The 23,210-nt window shown below is 45.8% G+C and overlaps 1 protein-coding gene across 1 annotated transcript in view; it reads right to left on the bottom strand.

The window, feature by feature from the left end:
• Positions 1-22,430: 22,430 nt before the first annotated feature.
• The window catches only part of LOC309346004 (phospholipase A2 inhibitor and Ly6/PLAUR domain-containing protein-like), a 184,402-nt gene continuing 183,622 nt past the window's right edge, over positions 22,431-23,210 (bottom strand). Inside the window, exon 5 of the mRNA XM_081869621.1 lies at positions 22,431-23,134. Coding sequence (XP_081725747.1) covers positions 22,962-23,134 — 173 coding nt within the window. The 3' untranslated portion in view covers positions 22,431-22,961. The remainder of the gene's footprint in view (positions 23,135-23,210) is intronic.

Below are 23,210 nucleotides of genomic sequence, written 5' to 3'. Positions count from 1 at the left end.
TGATATCCTCTTCCATAAATGTGACTAGTCCGCTGTTAGGTCTATCCAACTGTGGCTTTCACTGCTGATGTGGGTTTTCTATAGCTCAGCCAGTAGAGCATGAAACTCTCAATCTCATGATCGAGTCCCATGGGGGAAGTTACAGTGGTTGGACTAGATCACTCTTGACGTCCCTTCCAACTCTACAATTCCATGATTAAGCTGAAGAATTTTGCTGATGCAGATTATGCTTCACTTCTTTTCTTTTTAAAAATATTTTTATTACATTTTCAGTGTTTTGTAATCACAATATCCATACATTAATCCATATGCTCAAACATTGCTCTATCCGAGCATCGACCTCCTCCCGCCCCTTTTTCTGACTTCAGTACGTAATTACTTTATTATTAGCACTTCCATAACCACTTTTTTTACCTTCTCTCTTATTTTTATATTTCCCTTTATGAAATGTAAATCAGTTCCTTATATTGCCATTACAAAACATTTCAACTCACAACTACAAATGTTTTCAGATATTTACAATATTCTTTCATATATAATATAAATTTGCTCCAGTCCTTTTGAAACAGTTCGTCACGCTGATTCTGGATCTTCCCCGTCAGCTTTGCTAACTCAACGTATTCCACCATCTTACTCCTCCATTCTTCCAATGTTGGAATCTCCTGTGATTTTCATTTCTGGGCCAGGAGTATCCTTGTGGCCGTTGTGGCATACACAGATTCATCTCCAATTAGACCTAACAAAAATTTCTGATGTCCTGGAGAAGGTAATCTAGTGTTTCTTAATTATTTTGCTTGTGTTTAGGGCAGTCGCCCACTCCCCCTGTTCTCCCCCAGCAACTGGAAATGGTATATCCATCAAATTAATTGTGGTTCGAGGGCCCGACCCCCGCGAAGTGAAATGAAGACACAAGGACACGTGATATAAGGTTAATGGGCTAGAAAAGGCCACAACTTTATTGATTACAGCAATGAAAAGGTATTGGCTTAGGCATTGGATCGAAACAAGTGGGTTTTTCACCAGGGGTTCATCACCTGTTGATGCTAATCCAAATATAGGCTCAGCCCTGCTGTCACCGAGGGTCGTGCCATGGCCTCCCGTCAAGCAGGCATCGGGCAGAATACACGACCGCCAGATTCCTTTAACGGAATACCCCTAAAAATTGAAGGCATAGGCGATGGCCACACCTAGCACTTCGACACACCACCACACATTATTCCAATGCCTAACCTACCCACCAATACCACAAAAGTTGTGACGATTGCTACGAGGTAGGCGAAAAAACCAAAAGGCCTATTGCCAAATGGAAAAACTCCTACCAGCCCCCCCCCCCCCCCGGGCAACCAGGGCGACCAACCTAAGGTCTATAGCAAGGCCAATGACCTAAGCCCTAACTAAAAGGGAGTGGAGGGTGGGTGATTCGTGACGGGACGACGGCGAGGAATGAGGCCAGGGAAAGGCTGGCGCTGCAGCAAAAGGCTGCTGAACACGCCCCCACCGTGGCACCTGGTTGGGTGGCCACCGGGGGGCGTGAGCGCCAGCCAGGTGAGCTGGAGGCAGGGGGCAACGTCCCCTGCTGGGCGGTGCTCGGGCTCCCGCCCACAACCACTCCCCTCTCTTTCAGGGAGGAGAGTCTTTGTGGTTCGAGGGCCCGACCCCCGCGATGTGAAATGAAGACACAAGGACACGTGATATAAGGTTAATGGGCTAGAAAAGGCCACAACTTTATTGATTACAGCAATGAAAAGGTATTGGCTTAGGCATTGGATTGAAACAAGTGGGTTTATTCACCAGGGATTCATCACGTGTTGATGCTAATCCAAATATAGGCTCACCCCTGCTGTCACCGAGGGTCGTGCCATGGCCTCCAGCCAAGCAGGCATCGGACAGAATACACGACCGCCAGATTCCTTTAACGGAATACCCCTAAAAATTGAAGGCATAGGCGATGGCCACACCTAGCACTTCGACACACCACCACACATTATTCCAATGCCTAACCGCCACCCGAGCCAAAGGTCAATACCCTCAAAGCTGCAACCAATCCCAGATGCTTTTGCTGACACTAGCTAACCAAATGTCGTTCCCCCAGATCCGATAGGTGGACACCGTCATTCCGGTATAAAGTTTGGTCGCCGATCCGGATGCGGTCATGATAAATGACTCGGCCATACATAAAGCGCACCCAACGGGCTACCGCCCGATTTACGAGTTTTCTGGTTCTTTCAATGGCCATACAGCTTTGCGCACCGCGCCAAACAGTTCTTTTCAGGAAGGAGGACCAGAACACCGTCGTTCTGGGACACAAGACTGCAAATGCATTCAAGTCTCTTTTTATGCTCCACAACAAGTCCACACTCCTTCTGTTAGCGAGGTCATTCTCCCCCAAATGAATCACAAGGATGTCGGGAGTGCCGAACTTGGCTACTTCCTCCCACAGCAATGGCATAAGCTCCTCCCAACACATGCCTCTTCTCGAAAACCAGGAAACTCGAACACCATGTGGAAGGCCAAGATTGGGTGCAAGGCCGCAGCTCACCGCTCGTACGCAGGCCCAATGAACTATACTGTGGCCGCAAATCCACACGCTTCCCCTGAGCATAGCTGGGGGTAAAAGACAGAAAAGAAAGGCAGGTAAATAGGGTAAAGCAGCAGGTCGCGTACTAGCGAATATAAGCCTTATAAGCATTGGATTTCCACCGGCCCATTTCTTTGATCCTGTCCGCTGGTAGCCCCAGGTGCGCGGCCGTGGTTGCGGCGCCAATCCTAAATGAGTGCGCAGCGTACTCCTGGGAGGATAAACCACAAGCCTCAATAGCCTTGCGAAGTACTCTGGTGAATTGGTGCCTCAACAAGGGTGACCCATCCTCATGGATCAGAAACGGACCCGGGCCAGGCGGTCTGAGGTAGAGGTACCGCCTAGTGTCCTTTACCGGGCATGGGCCCTGCTGTGCCGACGCCGTGAGCTTAACTAGGACACCTTTACCAGCCTGATCAGTCTTGGACTGACGTATACGCACTGTCATGGTAGCTTCGGACAACTGCACGTCCTCGCACAGGAGGCCACGTGTTGAACCTCATGCACTAACTTCAAACACCACCTCACCAACTCCAAGCGCGCCAAAAAAGGCAATAGCGTATGCTGCAGAAAAGAGACGTGCCTCGAACCTGGACCAGCAAATTGACCTGAGTGTTATGCGTATCTGAGATAACAACCCGTAAGAAATCGGCTTATGGCCCTCGGCCCTGGGAGGTTGTAACCTGCCCCAACCCTCAATGGCTCTACGGATCAAGAAGTCGCTACACGGGTCATGAGCAAATGTAGCTTTTGAAAAGAAGCTGATGGCGGCTACGTGAATCTTTAAAGTTTTAGGAGCACGTCCCAGATCATCGAGATGGGAAAGGTACTGCAAGACATCGTCAGTGGTAGGAGGTATGTTATGAGAGAGCCCAGATAACCCAGACCTGAAACCAAGGAAATCACACCAGGCCTTCTTGTAGGACCTGAGAGTGGAAGGTGCCACGGAAGCTAATACTCCCTGTATCTCTTTGCGTCTCCAACGTTCCACAGGCACTCCAGAAAGGGTTTGGGCAACAGTTGTGCTCCAGGTGCAAGTGACCGGAAGCGAGGTATCTGAAATCGAGACAAGGCATCGGCTATGTCGTTATTGGCTCCAGGTACGAATTTGGCTGAAAATATTATGTTGTACTCAAGGCACCGGAGGACGAACGCCCGCAGAGACCCTCTCAGACCGAGATGACTGCCTGGCTAGAATGTTCACCACCACCAGGTTGTCGGTCCTGAAGCACACGCGGTGATCACGAAAATCTTCCGTCCAGATGTGAACGGCCACCACTATTGGAAAGAACTCAAGAAAGGTGAGATCCCGCGTGATGGCCTGACCTTGCATGCCGTCGGCCATCGTTGTGCCCTTGAAGTACAAGCCAAAGCCTAAGGATGCAGCCGAGTCTGATTGGACCTGGAAGTCTGATGACAAATTCAAGACATCCTGCCATAGAGATGCCCCATTGTAGTATTCCAAAAAAGTCGTCCATACCTCCAGATCTGCCTTGACCGACCTGGGGAGGCGGACCCTGTGGTGCAGGTGTCTAAGACCAACTGACAGCCTGGCCAGGCGGGCACAGAAGGGGCGTCCGGGGGACACCACCCTGCTAGACCCGGAGGGTCCCTATCGTCTGTTCCCTGCTGCGGGGGCTTCTCTGGAACTGGAACCCCGCCTTCCCGAAAGGGCTACTTCCCTTTGTAACACGCTACAGCTGGGAGTACCCCTGCACACCTCTCGCACTCGTGCAGATACTTACAAGACTGCCTTTGTCATGACCCCTTATTGAATTCCCAACATACCTTGCGCTTTGGCTCCCTTCTCAGGTCCGGCTTACCCATGCGATAAGAATCTAATAGCTTCTTCTCAACATATGGGACGACCGCCACAGACCAGGTGCCATTTTCAATTTGATCCCAGCATGCTAGAGGGATCCTGGAAGCCTTCCTTCAGACTTTTATCATAGCTAATGGTGGCGGCCACCCCAGAAAGCGCACAGGCTGTTCTGACTCTTCATCCATGTCACCCATTTTTGACTTGCTCTTCTTACACACGTGCTTCTTCTTGGTGCGTCTTTTACCTGACGGTTTGTCCCCCCTCAACTGTCTGAAGCTCCCCCTCCAGCTGCTGGGCAGCTTATTCTGCAAAGAACCGGAAGAACTGGACGCAACAGGGTTATTGACACAGGCCGGCGGCCTCCGCACAGGCGACCCAATGCAGATTCTGAGGGCCAGAGGCCTAGTTTGCACTGCCACAGTTACTGCCTGAGAGCTTGGGCCTGTGCCTAAGAACTGAGAATCGTTGAAGAGGGCGGCAGAGGTGCCTGGGAGGTCATCAACCTGGGTGAAAGGCGGGCTCTCCGGAACCACCTGGGAATCTAGTATCATATCAGGGGTAGCAGCGGAGGGCATGGGGTTAGGGATTGCTCGAAAAAATGCTGCTCATAATCATCAATGAACGATCTAAAGGCATTTAGGTAGTGTGAACTAGGTTTGGGGTTATTATCCCGTCCATGTGGCACCCATGCAGCCTGAGGTGTGAGCTGATTCCGCCGCAGAGCACTTCCTCTTAGGAGCCATGGATAACGCGCTAAAGTTACTGCCACAAACACATGCGACTGTTTACAAGCGGTTGTACAGGCACATGTTATAGATTCTGAAACAAATGTATTAATTAACGATTGATTTACTTATAATAAATAACAATTTTTCCAAGTATTTGGTTAAATGTTCAATTGTTTATCCAATTAGTATGTGTGTGTGTGTTATTTATTACTATATATATATATATATATATGCTTTCGTAGATTTTCACGGGTACAGGAATGCAGGTTTTGGTGTCCTCGGGTGTCTTCCCGTGGAAACGTCGCCTAGACACCCCAACTTTTACACGGGAAGACACCCGAGGACACCAAAACCTGCATATATATATATATATATATATATATATATATATATATATTAAAGATGCTTCCTACTTCATATTATAATATCTCATTCGATATGCAGGGGTCCCATACAGGGATCAAACCAGCAACCTTGGCATTATCAGCACTATGCTCAACCAATTGAGCTATCCAGGCTCTCTAGAATTGTGTGGGACCCCGATGGTCATTTAGTCTAACCCCTTGCAATGCAGGAATATGCAGTTGTTCCATACAGGGATCAAACCACCAACCTTGGCATTATCAGCCCCATGCTCTAACCAGTTGAGCTATCCAGGCTCTCTAGAATTGTGTGGGACCCCATGGGTCATTTAGTCCAACCCCTTGCAATGCAGGAATATGCAGTTGTTCCATACAGGGATCGAACCTGCAACCTTGGCATTATTGTTACCATGATCTAAGCAACTGAGGGTTCCGAAATATATGTCAATTATTTATTATTAATTTTATTTTTTATTTTTTTTATTTTTATTAATTTTATTTATCTATTTATATATTTATCTTTAGATTTAATTAATTAATTAATTAATTAATCAATTTAATCTTGGTATGTGATGCCATTCCACTTATTCTCTTTATTTTATATATATATTATTATTAATATTCTTTATTTTAATGTTTCATTTTTTATTATTATTATTATTATTATTATTATCATTCTATTATTATTTATCTATTACTTATTTATTTATTTATTTATTGTTTGTTAGTATTATTTATTATTGTTGTTATTTATTAAAATCTAATCCAGTATTATTTGTTCAATCAATTACCACTGTAAGTAGAATTAATTACTGATACTATCAATTGTCTACCGTAACTGACGATGATATGAAATAATTATTCATCACTTGACTCTTCTGTTTGTATATGTCTATAAATTTATTTATTTGACACCAAACAAATGGGTCAGGTGGATAGACACATCTAAATATTTAAACCTGCCTCCCGAGGAGCAACTCACAAGCATGTAGTGATGAAACAATAGGAACAGCAGAGCAACACAGCCCCCATACTGCAATCAAATGGAATCAAAGAAAATCGCTCTCAGGGAAATGTCCTTTAACTAACACTTTGCAAAACAAAAGGTAATGCTGGAGGCCCAGCAGAAGGAAAATGCTGCAAAAAACAATGTTTCATTGAGTTGATTATTAACGCTTGGCTATATAAATTCTTAACTTCAGCTGAATTAACTACACTGTGCAAATTCCATGCAATAGTATGCTCAGAACGTACTTCCTTATTAATTTATGTATCTGTTAGTCAATATACAATTCAGGCAGATGCACACAATTATATAGAGCTACTTCCTCAGGTAAAACTCCTAGTGATTTAGAGGGATAGTACAATAGAACAATCAGAGAACAACAGACACAGGAACTGCTATCAAATGAAAATGTAGGAAAAATACACTTAAGGAAATGGTCCTTCTACCAGCATTTCAGCAGAACAGTGAGCCTTTTAAATCAATCAATAAATAAAATCTCATTCAATCCTCTGCAATGCAGGAATATGCACGGGGTCCCATACAGAATAAGCTATACGTCACTTAAATGCACCGCTTGTATTTAATTATATTTATTAAATCACAACCCAGCAAGAGTTCAAGCAGCAGCGCTCAGCTAGTTGTTAGCACCTGGCTCCAAGGAACAGACCCATACACAAAGAAACCTCAACTGCAGTCAGACAGAATTGGAAGATAGGTAAAGGTAAAGGGACCCCTGACCATTAGGTCCAGTCGTGACCGACTCTGGGGTTGCGGCGCTCATCTCGCTTTATTGGCCGAGGGAGCCGGCGTTTGTCCGCAGACAGTTTCCGGGTCATGTGGCCAGCATGACTAAGCCGCTTCTGGCGAACCAGAACAGCACACGGAAACGCCGTTTACCTTCCCACTGGAGTGGTACCTATTTATCTACTTGCACTTTGTGCTTTTGAACTGCTAGGTTGGCAGGAGCTGGGACCGAACAATGGGAGCTCACCCCGTCGCAGGGATTCGAACTGCCGACCTTCTGATCGGCAAGTCCTAGGCTCTGTGGTTTAACTCACAGCGCCACCTGCGTCCCTTGAATTGGAAGATAATTGCCTACAATTAAATGTTGCCCCTTTTAAATGATAGGCAAATCTAGGTGCAAAGCAACACCAAGTAATCAGAATTGAAAATAACTGCTTACTAGGAAATGCCCAGAAGCTGCAGCCAAATTAAGAGAAAAGGAAATCAACAAGATTACAGGCCCACACCAATGGCCCTCTGAAAAGGAGGGGTGAGGTTGCTCTTAAGGGGAATATCTCACTACTGGGAAAACGTCTACCAAACAAAGGAAACTTTGCCAAACAAAGAAAAGTAAATCTTTGCCCACAAGGTCAGCTCCATAAGGGTGCTTAAACAGACAAAAGACTGCAAATGGTCAAACTGCTGGTTAGTTAAACTGACAATGCAACTAGAGCTGCTGAACTGCCAGGTGCTTAAAGACAATACCTAACAAACTGCTGGTCACTCAGAGAGCAATCAAGCCTGCAAGCAAGCAAGTTGAAAAACCTGTCTGGTAACTGTGATGACTCAGGCAAGAAGCAAAGGGAACTCTGAAAGGGTGGGGGGTGCTGGGAGGGAGGAGGGGTGGAGGGGTGGAGGGAGGAGAAGGAAAGCCTGGGGGAGTTGGGGGGGGGAGGGGGTAAAATGAACACGCCGGACAAGGAAAAGTTTAGAAGAAAAGGAAAATAGCTGTCCTTTACAGTGAGCCAAAATGAAGTGGAAATATAAACCGTGGGTTAGCCTGGACTTTTCAGTAAGGTTCTATAAGCCGCAACCTTTTTTGTTTTGTTTTGTTTTGTTTTGTTTTGTTTTGTTTTGTTTTGTTTTGTTTTGTTTTGTTTTGTTTTGTTTTGTTTTGTTTTGTTTTGTTTTGTTTTGTTTAAAAGCGGTTTTCTTCAGGGACCCTGTACTGGCAAGTGAAGCCAATGACAAGAACCAGGCAAAGGTACACCTTCAAAGGTTCTAAACGTATAAATGTACAATGCTGAGGAATGGTTCCCTGATCAGAAACCCTGAATTGTCCCCCCCCCAAGCCCTGCCAAATTTCTTCCCCCAAACGCCAAGCGAAGAGGGGGTGTGTGGCTTAGATAAAGTAAGAGGGGTGAGGTTTAAATGCACAGTCTAATCTAAGCCCCGGCATCATTTAAAATTTCAGAGGGGGCCCCCGATTTAAGTGGTACCAATGGAAGGGATGGCAGGGTAAATCAAACCCACACTAAAAGAGTAATAAATCAACAAACGGCAGGCACAAACACACGCTGCCAGCACACACACACACGACTTAAAATTAGAGAGGAACAGTCAAGGCAAGGGAGGGAAAAAATGTACAAGCACCCTGGCCAACAAATTAAAATGTAAGGCAAACCGACTCAGTCACCCAGACCAGCCAGCAATTGGACGGGCAAGGGCAATAGAGGGGGAAAAACATACATGCACACTGGCCAAAACTAAATAAAAATGCACAGCCACCAAGGCAGAGGCCAGGGAAGGAAAGTGAGGAGACAATTGAGATAGTAAGACGGCATTCACACTCAGACCTCGCTGGTGGTGGAGTGACCATGTGCTGGGCAAAGGAACCTTAAGAAAGGTAATTCGCACTTAAAACACCCAAACAAATCCAGCACCAGGAGTGGGGGAAAATAAAAGGTTAAATGTAGGTTTTTACACAGAAAAGAGGACACAGCAAGACAGCAAGGCAAACTTGGGTGCCTAGGTTTTTAAAAGCAGTAAAGCAATGAGCGCACGCAAGCCTCCTAAATTTGAAAAGGCAAGCCAGGAACCAGACAGCCTCCACACACACAAACACCCCCCGACTCCAAACCTTGTGGCTGAGCTCTCCCTACAATGACTCCTGACTCGTGACGGGACGACGACGAGGAATGAGGCCAGGGAAAGGCTGGCGCTGCAGCAAAAGGCTGCTGAACACGCCCCCACCGTGGCACCTGGTTGGGTGGCCACCGGGGGGGCATGAGCGCCAGCCAGGTGAGCTGGAGGCAGGGGGCAACGCCCCCTGCTGGGCGGTGCTCGGGCTCCCGCCCACAACCACTCCCCTCTCTTTCAGGGAGGAGAGTCTTTGTCACTGATAGCCTCTTCCATTAATGTGACTAGTCTGCTGTTAGGTCTATCCAACTGTGGCTTTCACTGCTGATGTGGGTTTTCCATAGCTCAGCCAGTAGAGCATGAAACTCTCAATCTCATGGTCGAGTCCTGTGGGGGGAATTACAGTGGTTGGACTAGATCACTCTTGACGTCCCTTCCAACTCTACAATTCTATGATTAAACTGAAGAATTTTGGTGATGCAGATTATGCTTCGCTTCAGCAGAATTTCTGGTGTCCTGGAGAACATAATCTAATGTTTCTTAATTATTTGCTTGTGTTTAGTAAGTTAAAGAAAAAAGAAAAGTATTCTATTTAATGATTAACCCTATAATATCACAAATATTTTAGCTGAGATAGTTGAAAGGAGGGATAAAGCATGCTTAGTACAGTTCAAAAGCTATATGCTGTATAATATTTTATGCAGTTCATAGTTCAATCATGGAACTCACTTCCATAGGAGGCAGTGATGGCTACCAGCTTAGATGACATAAAAAGAGGATTAGACAAATTCAGGCAGGGCAAAATAACCCACAATGTCTATGTTCTACCTCCAGTTTCAAAGGAAATTTGCTTCTTTCCTTGATAGCGAAAGATGTTTCTCAATTTTCCACCACATCCCCCACCAATAAACATATTTGGCTGGATGGACTGGAGCAAACTCCCCGGGATTTCAGCACACTCCTATGCACTGTTGGTGGAAGTAGTAACCATTCATTTCAAAGGGATTACAATGCAATTCTATATCTGTCTACCTAGATGTAAGCGCCACTGATTTCAATAGCTCTTGATCCCAGATAAGTCTGTATAATCTTGCATTGCATCTTCTTCAAAGTATATTTTGGAGTTTTGGTTTCTCTGGCACTTCCCTTTATCTCCCCTGCCTCAAACTGTTTTCCAATTGAAATAACTATTATAATGCTTCACATATCTCACACCAGCCTCACACTGATGGGTAATTTTGGTTCATCATAAACCTTCTCCTTGTGAATTCACAGCAGTTGTGTGAGTGGGTTGGATGCCTGATGGCAATGCTTGGAATCAAGATTTCTGTCTCTTCCTTTTTTGCTGTTGATGGAGGGAAATGGGATGCAGCACACAGAGAAAAGAGTGCTGTATTGTGTATTATTATTCCTATTGTGATAAATAATAATGATTGCAGAAAATAAAAATTTGCTTCTATAATGTGTATCCTTCAAATCAATAGTTTGGAATGGAGAAGTATGGTATTTCCTGATATAAAGCATCAAAGCTTTGTTTTTAATGTAAAACTGCAGGCAAGTAGACATTTGATGGTTTTTGAATGCATGGTTATATCATCTAGCCTCAATACAAGACGACACATCTCTCAAATAAGTGAAATGATAAAAGAGTTAGAACAGGTGGTGAAAGAGACTGGCTGGGCCTAATGATCTTTGTTTCTTCAGGTACCTTAGTCTTGTTAAAAAAACAACATACAAAAAGTCATATTCAAAAGGCATTGGGCTTTTACACCAATCCTATGGGCCTCCAGCTCTGACCATTTTGCTTTGTAAATGTTCTCATATTCTCCTTACAGTTCAAGAGTCCATTCACCTTGGAGACAAAGTTATTTTAAAGCTGATTTGATTGTATACCCTTGAACAGTCCCAATTTGGCCGGAATGTCTAGAGAATTCCTTAAGCTGTCCTGGGTTGTGCCTTGATTCCAGGGTGTCCTGATTTCTACCTGCCAGCAGAGAAGGGTCAAAGAAGCAACTCCTGGGGTGGCAGCGGCATTGGGAAGATGTGAGGACTCCTTTCCCAAAGCCTAGTTAGTCCTTAAAAGTCTTTGGGAAGAAGACAGTTGGACTCTAGGAACCTGTCAGAGTCCTCACGCCTCCTGCTGGAAGCACCTTTCAGACCAGAAATCAGGGGTTTCCCCAACCATTGCACTGCTCCCAGACCTCTGTCTTGTTCAGCCTGGGCACTAGTCAAAACCAACTGTGAAAATCCTCATATATCCTCAGGGAGGCCCTCATAATGCCAGAGTGATCAAAAGCCAAGTAGGTAACCTATGGAAGAAGAAGCTGACTTGAGGGAAGGACTGGTCCACTGAGGAGCAGGAAATTATGGAAATAGGGAGTTCATCCTATATTTTTATATTGTAACACAAATCTCTTTTGTCATATTGGATGCCATCTTTTTAAGGAACTCTGTGGGATTCAGCCAGGTGCCCCTTCCAGTCCAACCGCACCTACACTGTCAGTAAATGGGTACTTTTAATAAATGTGTTCCTCCCTCAGGCTTTTTGGTAAAACTGTGCTGGAAACAAACTAATCCTAATGAGGCACAAAGTAATCAACAATCAGCATGTCACACACATGCTCTTCCAAGACATCAGGTGAACCTGGAACCTGCTCGCATCCATGGGGCCATTCAAGTTTACACTGTCAGTTTTGTAGCTTATTAGTATTTTTAAAAATACTGTTATTGTCTTTTTCTGAAATATGTATTCTGTACTTCTGGTGGATATTTGGATACAGTCTTGATCCAAACCAGTAGCTCAGCTCCCCTTTGGCATCCTGGGTGATATATTTTGCTGGAGACATTGGGCAACAGAGAGTGGTCATTTAATTCCTGCTTTCTGGAATCGCCCAGACATCCTTTGTACCCACAGGTGTCTCCTGGACCTGAAGGGAAGGGGTGTTTCTAATGTCATTCCCAATTGTTAGCAAGAGCGTTGACATCCTAATATTCTGGGAGTGGGTGGGGTGTTTCTAATGTAATTCCCACCCCCTGCCCACACTTTGGTTTATTTTTATTTTTAAAACATTTGAATACTGCCCTTCAGCTGTTGATTTCAGGACAGTTTACAAGAGAAATAAACAAAGCACATAATGAAAACCAGATTGACCCCTTCTCACAAACCAATACCTCCTTCCTCTCTGTGGGGTGTTGTTTGTTAGTCACTTGGAGCTGCCCTGGGCAAGATAGCAAGTAATAATTTTAATTAATTGGTCAATGATGATGATGATGATGCAAGCAACGCAAGTATGGCATCCAAAGAGAAACTTGCTTTTGCTGCAGCCCCTGCACACCAAACCTTGCTGGGGTGGGCCTTGTCCTCCCTCACATTGGGGCAGGCACGTCCTTTGCAGGGGCTGCATCCAACAAGTGAGGTTTCCTCCGGTTAGGGGCAGGGGCAGGTTTAAAAAACCCCATCTTGTGAGAGTAGCTCACCGGCTGCTTCCCTGATGGGACAGGGGTGGGCGCAGGGTGGGCGCGTGCAGCATCAGAACATCCCCTCCCATGAGAGGAGCTTGGGATGAGGCTGCTTGGTTTGTTTCTGGCAGAGGGAGCACGATAGGGAGGGTGAGGCCTCGGCAACAGCAGTCCAGCAGAATTCTTTTCATGATCAAACAGTCAATCGCGATCTACAGATTTGACATAGTAGAGCTACATGACTGAAAGGGTTGTAGATAACATCTCCTCTTGTAACCTATTTTCAGTGATCTGACTTCTGAACAGCTATTATGTCCATTTTAAACACACACACACACACACACACACACACACACCTCTCTTTTTTCTCTTTTCTTTCTCCTCCCTCCCTTCCTTCATTCTTTCTCTTTTTACTGTTTCTCATACTTCCCTCTTTATTTAACCACCTTTCCTACTTTTATGATGTTCTAGCTTTTATACATCCTAGCAGCATCAACATTGCGATTAATTTTGTTTTAAATATACTTCCTTCTACTCATTTCCTTTCTATGGGTGTGCCTTTTGTATTTGCTTATACTAACAGAATTTCTAAAGGATGAAGTAAAGTTATATGTTTGTGATCACATCTAAGAAAATGTGGCATTTCCCCTCTCCATTCATTTTTAATGTTTCATTAATTAGGAAAGCCCCTTGCACTAAAAAAAGGGACACAAAGATGAGGCAATGCTGAAATATCTCAATCACATGATGATATGAAACATTGGTCTGGGCTTATAAAATAAAATAAAATGCTTAATGTGCTGCAAATGGTGGTGGTGGGAAATCTGAACCTGGTGCCAGTAACCAGGTGGAGAGGTGGAGAAGTGGGCATCTCCCAGGGTGAGAGGCTGGGTGAGAAAAAGGAAAGCTCCAAGGTGAAAATGGGGAGGGCCTGTCATTGGTAGTCAGGGAATATGCTTGTGACTTGTCAATGCTGTGACTTGTTTGCAAAGCATTTTGAGGATGAAATTGCTTGCATCCACTGGGAACCTGACTCAGCTGTTACAGCAGATGAAACTCAAGGGGTGTCCAGAGCACTGTCTAGCCCTGATGTGTTGGATGAGTTTCAATTAGTAAGATTCAGGGACATTGCCCCTTGCCCCTCTTGTCTGATGAAAAGTAGCAGGGAGGGGACAGCTGACTGGGTCAGGGAGGTGATTAATGCCTCCTTGAAAGAGGGGGTTGTCCCTAACTACTTGAAGGAGGCAGTGGTGTGCCATCATCACAGATTGGGTTACGTGGATCCCCCCCTCCCAGTTATTTCATAGTGGCCCTTGGAGGTGGGACATCTGAGATGGGACTTTTGGAGTGCAGTGTCATATGACATCTTCAGTCAAACTCTAGAGAGGTGGGGCATAACCAATAGACAGGAGGTTATATACTAATACTATGGATGCCTGTTGTATACATGACCAAAGTATCCTGCCAGGCTGCTCAATCAGAGGAATTGGGGGGGGGCAGTGTCTATGGCACTCTGTCTGAAGGCAACTAGGAGAGACAGACAGACCAGTTGCCATGCCCATCAACTTTGGGAGGGACCGGCTCCCTCAGGCATTTTATGGGTCGGGGTGGTGGAGTGAAGACCCCTTGCCACCTTGGAGTTGCCTCCGATGTAAACTGGTGTTTGTTCAGTGAAGGTCAGAATGCATATACTTCCCCTTAGGTATTTATTGATAAAATTTAAAAATGGGATGGAGGTTTCAAGGAGATTCAGATTTTTAACAATAGAGAGCCTCCATCTTGGAATAAGATAATACTACAAATTATTGATGATTATGTTCTTCCTTGAGATATTCTGAGTGTGTTAGATATTGAGGTGACACCTTGTCATATGAAATGACATATTTAGAAGCATAATTTCATGGTCAAATGTGCTCCTTGGAAAGTCTGTCCCAAGACATGTTGGCAGCTGAAGCAAACCACCAAATAGTGCCTCGCCATTCCAGAGAAGAAGAGATAAGTGCAGATCGACATCCAGAAGAATGCGAAGGGTGAGGAATAAAGATCTCCACAGGAAACAAGCATAGGAGGAGACCAGAAGCGCCTCCTATTGGCCAAGAGGCCACTGAAGAGGCAACCTGATTGTGGGGGAGGGGCAAATCTGGTCTTTAAGAAGCGCAGTGCGGCTGTTGTTGCCACTGTGCCAGCAGCAGGGGCAAGGAATTCCTTGGAGACCAGATATGCTGCCCCTATGGACCCAGCCGCCTAAGATGGTTGCCTCACCTTGCCTCATGGGGGGGGGGAGGGGGAGACACTCCTGCACCTTCGTATGTCAAACTACCCATTCAGCTCCCTCACTATGTAAGCAGGTTTTAAAAAACCCATCTTGTGAGAGTAGGTCACCGGCTGCTTCCCTGATGGGACAGGTGTGGCACAGGGTAGGCGCATGGGTTGTGCCTTGATTCCAGGGTGTCCTGATTTCTACCTGCCAGCAGAGAAGGGTCAAAGAAGCAACTCCTGGGGTGGCAGCGGCATTGGGAAGACGTGAGGGCTCCTTTCCCAAAGCTTAGTTAGTCCTTAAAAGTCTTTGGGAAGAAGACAGTTGGACTCTAGGACCCTGTCAGAGTCCTCACGCCTTCTGCTGGAAGCACCTTTCAGACCAGAAATCAGGGGTTTCCCCAACCATTGCACTGCTCCCAGACCTCTGTCTTGTTCAGCCTGGGCACTAGTCAAAACCAACTGTGAAAATCCTCATATATCCTCAGGGAGGCCCTCATAATGCCAAAGTGATCAAAAGCCAAGTAGGTAACCTATGGAAGAAGAAGCTGACTTGAGGGAAATATGGGCCAAGGATAGGTGCCCAAGGATTCCAACTGGGAAGGACTGGTCCACTGAGGAGCAGGAAATTATGGAAATAGGAAGTGAAGTGCATCCTATATTTTTATACTGTAACACAAATCTCTTTTGTCATATTGGATGCCATCTTTTTAAGGAACTCTGTGGGATTCAGCCAGGTGCCCCTTCCAGTCCAATCACACCTACACTGTCAGTAAATGGGTACTTTTAATAAATGTGTTCCTCCCTCAGGCTTTTTAGTAAAACTGAGCTGGAAACAAACTAATCCTAATGAGGCACAAAGTAATCAACAATTAGCATGTCACACACATGCTCTTCCAAGACATCAGGTGAACCTGGAACCTGCTCGCATCCATGGGGCCATTCAAGTTTACACTGTCAGTTTTGTAGCTTATTAGTATTTTTAAAAATACTGTTATTGTCTTTTTCTGAAATATGTATTCTGTACTTCTGGTGGATATTTGGATACAGTCTTGATCCAAACCAGTAGCTCAGCTCCCCTTTGGCATCCTGGGTGATATATTTTGCTGGAGATATTGGGCAACAGAGAGTGGTCATTTAATTCCTGCTTTCTGGAATCGCCCAGACATCCTTTGTACCCACAGGTGTCTCCTGGACCTGAAGGGAAGGGGTGTTTCTAATGTAATTCCGACCCACCCTGCCCATACTTTGGTTTATTTTTATTTTTAAAACATTTGAATACTGCCCTTCAGCTGTTGATTTCAGGACAGTTTACAAGAGAAAAACACAAAGCACATAATGAAAACCAGGTTGACCCCTTCTCACAAACCAATACCCCCTCCCTCTCTGTGGGGTGTTGTTTGTTAGTCACTTGGAGCTGCCCTGGGCAAGATAGCAAGTAATAATTTTAATTAATTGATCAATGATGATGATGATGATGATGATGCAAGCAACGCAAGCATGGCATCCAAAGAGAAAGTTGCTTTTACTGCGGCCCCTGCACACCGAACCTTGCTGGGGTGGGCGCTTGTCCTCCCTCAGGGTGGGGCAGGCACGTCCTTTGCAGGGGCTGCATCCAACAAGCGAGGTTTCCTCCGGTAAGGGGCAGGGGCAGGTTTAAAAAACCCCATCTTGTGAGAGTAGCTCACCAGCTGCTTCCCTGATGGGACAGGGCTGGGCGCAGGGTGGGCGCGTGCAGCATCAGAACATCCCCTCCCATGAGAGGAGCTTGGGATAATAATAATAATAATAATAATAATAATTTATTATTTGTTCCCCCTCCCATCTGGCTGGGTTTCCCAAGCCACTCTGGGCGGCTTCCATAGAAACCAGAAAACACTAAAATATACATTAAAAACTTCCCTGAACAGGGCTGCCTTAAGATGTCTTCTGAATGTCAGGTAGTTGTTTATCGTTTTGACATCTGATGGGAGGGCGTTCCACAGGGCGGGCGCCACTACCGAAAAGGCCCTCTGCCTGGTTCCCTGTAGCTTTGCTTCTCGCAATGAGGGAACCGCCAGAAGGCCCTCGGCGCTGGACCTCAGCGTCCGGGCAGAACGATGGGGGTGGAGACGCTCCTTCAGGTATACTGGGCCGAGGCCGTTTAGGGCTTTAAAGGTCAACACCAACACTTTGAATTGTGCTCGGAAACGTACTGGGAGCCAATGTAGGTCTTTCAAGACCGGTGTTATGTGGTCTCGGCGGCCGCCCCCAGTCACCAGAGTGGTTGCCGCATTCTGGATTAGCTGTAGTTTCCGAGTCACCTTCAAAGGTAGCCCCACGTAGAGCGCATTGCAGTAGTCCAAGCGGGAGATAACTAGAGCCTGCACCACTCTGGCGAGACAGTCCGCGGGCAGGTAGGGTCTCAGCCTGCGTACCAGGTGGAGTTGGTAGACAGCTGCCCTGGATACAGAATTGACCTGCGCCTCCATGGACAGCTGTGAGTCCAAAATGACTCCCAGGCTACGCACCTGGTCCTTCAGGGGCACAGTTACCCTATTCAGGACCAGGGAGTCCTCCACACCAGCCCGCCCCCTGTCCCCCAAGAACAGTACTTCTGTCTTGTCAGGATTCAGCTTCAATCCATTAGCCGCCATCCATCCTCCAACCGCCTCCAGGCACTCACACAGGACCTTCACTGCCTTCACTGGTTCTGATTTGAAAGAGAGGTAGAGCTGGGTATCATCTGCATATTGATGGACACCCAGTCCAAACCCCTGATGATTTCTCCCAGCGTCTTCATATAGATGTTAAAAAGCATGGGGGAGAGGACGGAACCCTGAGGTACCCCACAAGTGAGGGCCCAAGGGTCTGAACACTCATCCCCCACCACCACTTTCTGAACACGGCCCGGGAGGAAGGAGCGAAACCACTGTATAACAGTGCCCCCAGCTCCCAACCCCTCTAGACGGTCCAGAAGGATGTTATGGTCGATTGTATCAAAGGCCGCTGAGAGATCCAGCAGAACTAGGAAACAACTCTCACCTTTGTCCCTAGCTCGCCGGAGATGATCAACCAGTGCGACCAAGGCAGTTTCAGTCCCATGATGAGGCCTGAACCCCGATTGGAAGGGATCCAAATGGTCCACTTCTTCCAGGCGTGCCTGGAGTTGTTCAGCAACCACACGCTCAATCACCTTGCCCAAGAATGGAAGATTTGAGACTGGGCGATAGTTGGCCATACTGGCCGGGTCTAAAGATGGTTTTTTAAGAAGCGGTTTAACGACCGCCTCTTTCAGCGGATCTGGGAATGTTCCCTCACAGAGGGAAGCATTCACCACCCCGCAGAGCCCATCGCCCAGCCCTTCCCGGCTTGCTTTTATTAGCCAGGATGGGCAAGGATCAAGGAGACAGGTGGCTGGTTTCACGCGTCCAAGCAGCCTGTCCACATCCTCGGGGGTAACGGATTGAAATTGATTCCATGCCATGCAACTTTACCAGACAGGGCTCTAGCACTCTCCCGCCCCAGCCCTGCTCCCACGGTGGTGTCTAGCTCCTTCCGAATATGAGCGATTTTATCTGCAAAAAACTTTGCAAAATCGTTGCAGGAGATCTTGGGGCCTTTACAAGGCCCCAGTGGTAAAGGTGGTTCCATTAAATTGTGGACCACCTGAAAGAGTCTCCTGCTACTATTTTCTGCAGATGCAATAGAGGCGGTGAAGAAAGTCTTCTTCGCCGTCGCTATCGCCACTTGGTAGGCTCGACGTTGAGCTCTAACCTGTGTCCGGTCAGATTCGGAGTGAGTTTTCTGCCACCGATGCTCTAGCCGTCTCAGTGATTGTTTCATCGCCCTCAGCTCCGAAGAAAACCACGGGGCTGTCCGGGCTCCATGCAATCGGAGAGGGCGCTTCGGAGCCAGGCAGTCAATAGCCCTGGTTAACTCCGCATTCCAGCGGGCCACCAGGGAATCAGCTGAAAGGCCATCAACATGGGATAAAGCATCCCCTACCACTCTCTGGAAACCATTTGGATCCATTAAGTGGCGGGGGCGGACCATCCGAATTGGTCCCACCTCCCTGCAGAGGGGAAGGGTCGTGGAGAAGTCCAGTTGCACCAGGAAGTGATCTGACCATGGCACTCCATGGGATGAGGCTGCTTGGTTTGTTTCTGGCAGAGTGAGCACGATATGGAAGGTGAGGCCTCGGAAACAGCGGTCCAGCAGAATTCTTTTCACGATCAAACAGTCAATCGCGATCTACAGGTTGGACATAGTAGAGCTACATGACTGAAAGGGTTGTAGATAACATCTCCTCTTGTAACCTATTTTCAGTGATCTGACTTCTGAACAGCTATTATGTCCATTTTAAACACACACACACACATTCCTCTCTTTTTTTCTCTTTTCTTTCTCCTCCCTCCCTTCCTTCAATCTTTCTCTTTTTACTGTTTCTCATACTTTATTTTACTTCCTTTCCTACTTTTATGATGTTCTAGCTTTTATACATCCTAGCAGCATCAACATTGCCATCATTATTGCTGTTAATTTTATTTTAAATATACCTCCTTCTACTCATTTCCTTTCTATGGGTGTGTCTTTTGTTTTTGGTTATACTAACAGAATTTCTAAAGGATGAAGTAAAGTCATATGTGTGTAATCACATCTAAGAAAATGTGGCATTTCTCCTCTCCATTCATTTTCAATGTTTCATTAATTAGGATGCGTCAAGGAAAGGGTTTAAATGGGTGTGATGTGATTGGCCAGTGAGAATGCGAGGGGGGAGTAAAAGATAGAGTGGGAGCTTTTGAAAAGTCAGTTGAGGTTTGGGAGTTGGGAGTTGAGGCTTGGGTGTTGGAGAAGCACGAGGTGGCTTAGGTATGGGTTGGTCGAGTGGTATTGTGGGAGAGTGAGAGGAATTGTTAGGGAGTTAGATAGATTGTTGGGAATAATTCACTTTGAAGTTGTTAGGAACTAAGATTAGGAAACTGACAAGAGAGAAACAAACTGTAACCATACGCTTGTTCCTGCCTTTAAAAAGAAACTTGATTATTTGTTTATGTTAACAACTGTCTGGACTCCATGTGACCCCGTAAGAAGCGGGGTGGTGGCAGCGAAGAAAGCTAACCGCAGTGGTGGCACAGGGTCAATAGACCGTGAAACGTCCAGGGAGCCTGTGTGATTGCCACAACCTCCCTCTACTCATTTCCTTTCTATGGGTGTGCCTTTTGTATTTGCTTATACTAACAGAATTTCTAAAGGATGGAGTAAAGTCATATGTGTGTAATCACATCTAAGAAAATGTGGCAATTTCCCTCTCCATTTATTTTCAATGTTTCATTAATTAGGAAACCCCTTGCACTAAAAAAAAAGGGGGTCACAAAGATGAGGTAATGCTAAAATATCTCAATTGCATGATGATATGAAACATTGGTCTGGGCTTAAAAAATAAAATAAAATAAAATGCTTAATGTGCTGCAAATGGTGGTGGTGGGAAATCTGAACCTGGTGCCAGTAACCAGGTGGAGAGGTGGAGAAGTGGGCATCTCCCAGGGTGAGAGGCTGGGTGAGAAAAAGGAAAGGTCCAAGGTGAAAATGGGGAGGGCCTGTCATTGGGAGCCGGGGAATGTGCTTGTGACTTGTCAGTGCTGTGACTTGTTTACAAAGCATTTTGAGGATGAAATTGATTGCATCCACTGGGAACCTGACTCAGCTGTTACAGCAGATGAAACTCAAGGGGTATCCAGAGCACTGTCTAGCCCTGATGTGTTGGATGAGTTTCAATTAGTAAGATTCAGGGACATTGCCCCTTGCCCCTGTTGTCTGAGGAAAAGTAGCAGGGAGGGTACAGCCGACTGGGTCTGGGAGGTGATTAACGCCTCCTTGAAAGAGGGGGTGGTCCCTATCTACTTGAAGGAGGCAGTGGTGTGCCATCATCACAGATTGGGTTATGTGGATCCCGCCCCCAAGTTATTTCATAGTGGCCCTTGGAGGTGGGACATCTGAGATAGGACTTTTGGAGTGCAGTGTCATATGACATCTTCAGTCAAACTCTAGAGGGGTGGGGCATAACCAATAGACAGGAGGTAGTATACTAATACTACTGATGCCTGTTGTATGCATGACCAAAGTATCCTGCCAGGCTGCTCAATCAGAGGAATTGGGGGGGGGCAGTGTCTATGGCACCCTGTCTGAAGGCAACTAGGAGAGACAGACAGACCAGTTGCCATGCCCATCAACTTTGGGAGGGACCAGCTCCCTCAGGCATTTTATGGGTCAGGGTGGTGGAGTGAAGACCCCTTGCCACCTTGGAGTTGCCTCCTATGTAAACTGGTGTTTGTTCAGTGAAGGTCAGAATGCATATACTTTCTCTTAGGTATTTATTGATAAAATTTAAAAATGGGATGGAGGTTTCAAGGAGATTCAGATTTTAACAACAGAGAGCCTCCATCTTGGAATAAGATAATACTACAAATTATTGATGATTATGATCTTCCTTGAGATATTCTGAGTGTGTTAGATGTTGAGGTGACACCTTGTCATATGAAATATCATATTTAGAAGCATAATTTCATGGTCAAATGTGCTCCTTGGAAAGTCTGTCCCAAGACATGTTGGCAGCTGAAGCAAACCACAAAATAATGCCTTCTCATTCCAGGGAATAAGAGATAAGTGCAGATCGACATCTGGAACAATGCAAAGGGTGAGGAATAAAGATCACCACAGGAAAGAAGCATAGGAGGAGACCAGAAGCGCCTACTATTGGCCAAGAGGCCACTGAAGAGGCAACCTGATTGTGGGGGAGGGGCAAATCTGGTCTTTAAGAAGCGCAGTGCGGCTGTTGTTGCCACTGTGTCAGCAGCAGGGGCAAGGAATTCCTTCTAAGCCAGATCAGCTGCCCCTATGGACCCAGCCACCTAAGATGGTTGCCTCACCTTGCCTCATGGGGGGGGGGGGGAGAGAGACAGTCCTGCACCTTCGTATGCCAAAGTACCCATTCAGGCCCCTCACTATGTAAGCACATCACAAATACCAAACGTGGAAAAGCTTTTACAACTCTGTCATAGTTGAAGGCTGCTCTCACCGAATCCCCTATGTCGTTTGCCTATGTAAAGGTAAGGGGCCTGAATATTCACCCAACTACTTACTGGTTTGTTCCATCTATGAGGACTTAAGAGAAGCTTTGTTCAAATATTTAAATCTCCCAATTGAGAGATGGATTGGTTATATGCTGAACTATTTATTAAGGGACAAATCCCCTTACCCCTCTGAAAAATTGATCTGTTTTGCCTTTACAGTTACGATTATAAGGAGAAAGGTTTGTAGGGATCAGCACCATTTTTCTAGATTTGCCAGTGCCAGAGTTCACCACGAACTTGTTCCTTGTTCTCTTAGAATGACAATGGCACTAATCTGAGAGATGCCTGAGCTGAGCTCCAATGAACTCTGCCTTAAAATATGCCCAAATTTAAATCTTTCAAAGGAGAAACCTCTTATCTAAGGAATCATCTGATTCTAATAATAATTTTCGTTGTGCAATGTGTTCATTTTGTTTTTATTCTGTTTTATGTATTGCGCCTTTCGTAATAGGTGTGGCTAATCAATAAATCATAATTGCATTTGTATCTGAAAGAAACAGATCTGAGAACCAGCATTTGATTCTCCATAACCATTTATTTTGTATTGTAACCATTATAATGAAAACTTAACTGTTTTTTAATGATACACAACAGCATTCTTTGAAGCTAGAATCCACAATTCCCATATTCTGACCTCTTTTTCTCTGCCCCTTTCTTCCCTTTACTTCAACCAAAAGCAAAAAAGAAAGAAACAGAGATCCTGAGTCCTGAATTTCAACACTAGGCCTCCAATTCCCCCTCATTGCCATAGATTTTGGAGGTCTACACTGTCCAATTCACTCTTCATGTTCAGGCTGGTGTGAGATTCGTGAAGCATTGTAACAACTTTCTTGGATAACAGAAAGGACAAAGCTCCCAGCTCCATTTATGTTTCTTTGATTTTTCCCGATGGCACAAAAATCTGTTGTTCCACAACCTTGGAAAGTGAAATTCTGGATATGAATTAGACCTGGGGGGGGGGGGGGAGAGAAATATTGACATTAGTTCTTTACTTCGGGACTTGGAGATGGTGCCTGTGACGGTGA

Source organism: Podarcis erhardii (assembly GCF_964252035.2).
Source record: "Podarcis erhardii genome assembly, chromosome: 7".
In the NCBI taxonomy this organism is placed as follows: Eukaryota; Metazoa; Chordata; class Lepidosauria; order Squamata; family Lacertidae; genus Podarcis; species Podarcis erhardii.
This window is presented reverse-complemented; position numbering and strand designations above follow the sequence as displayed.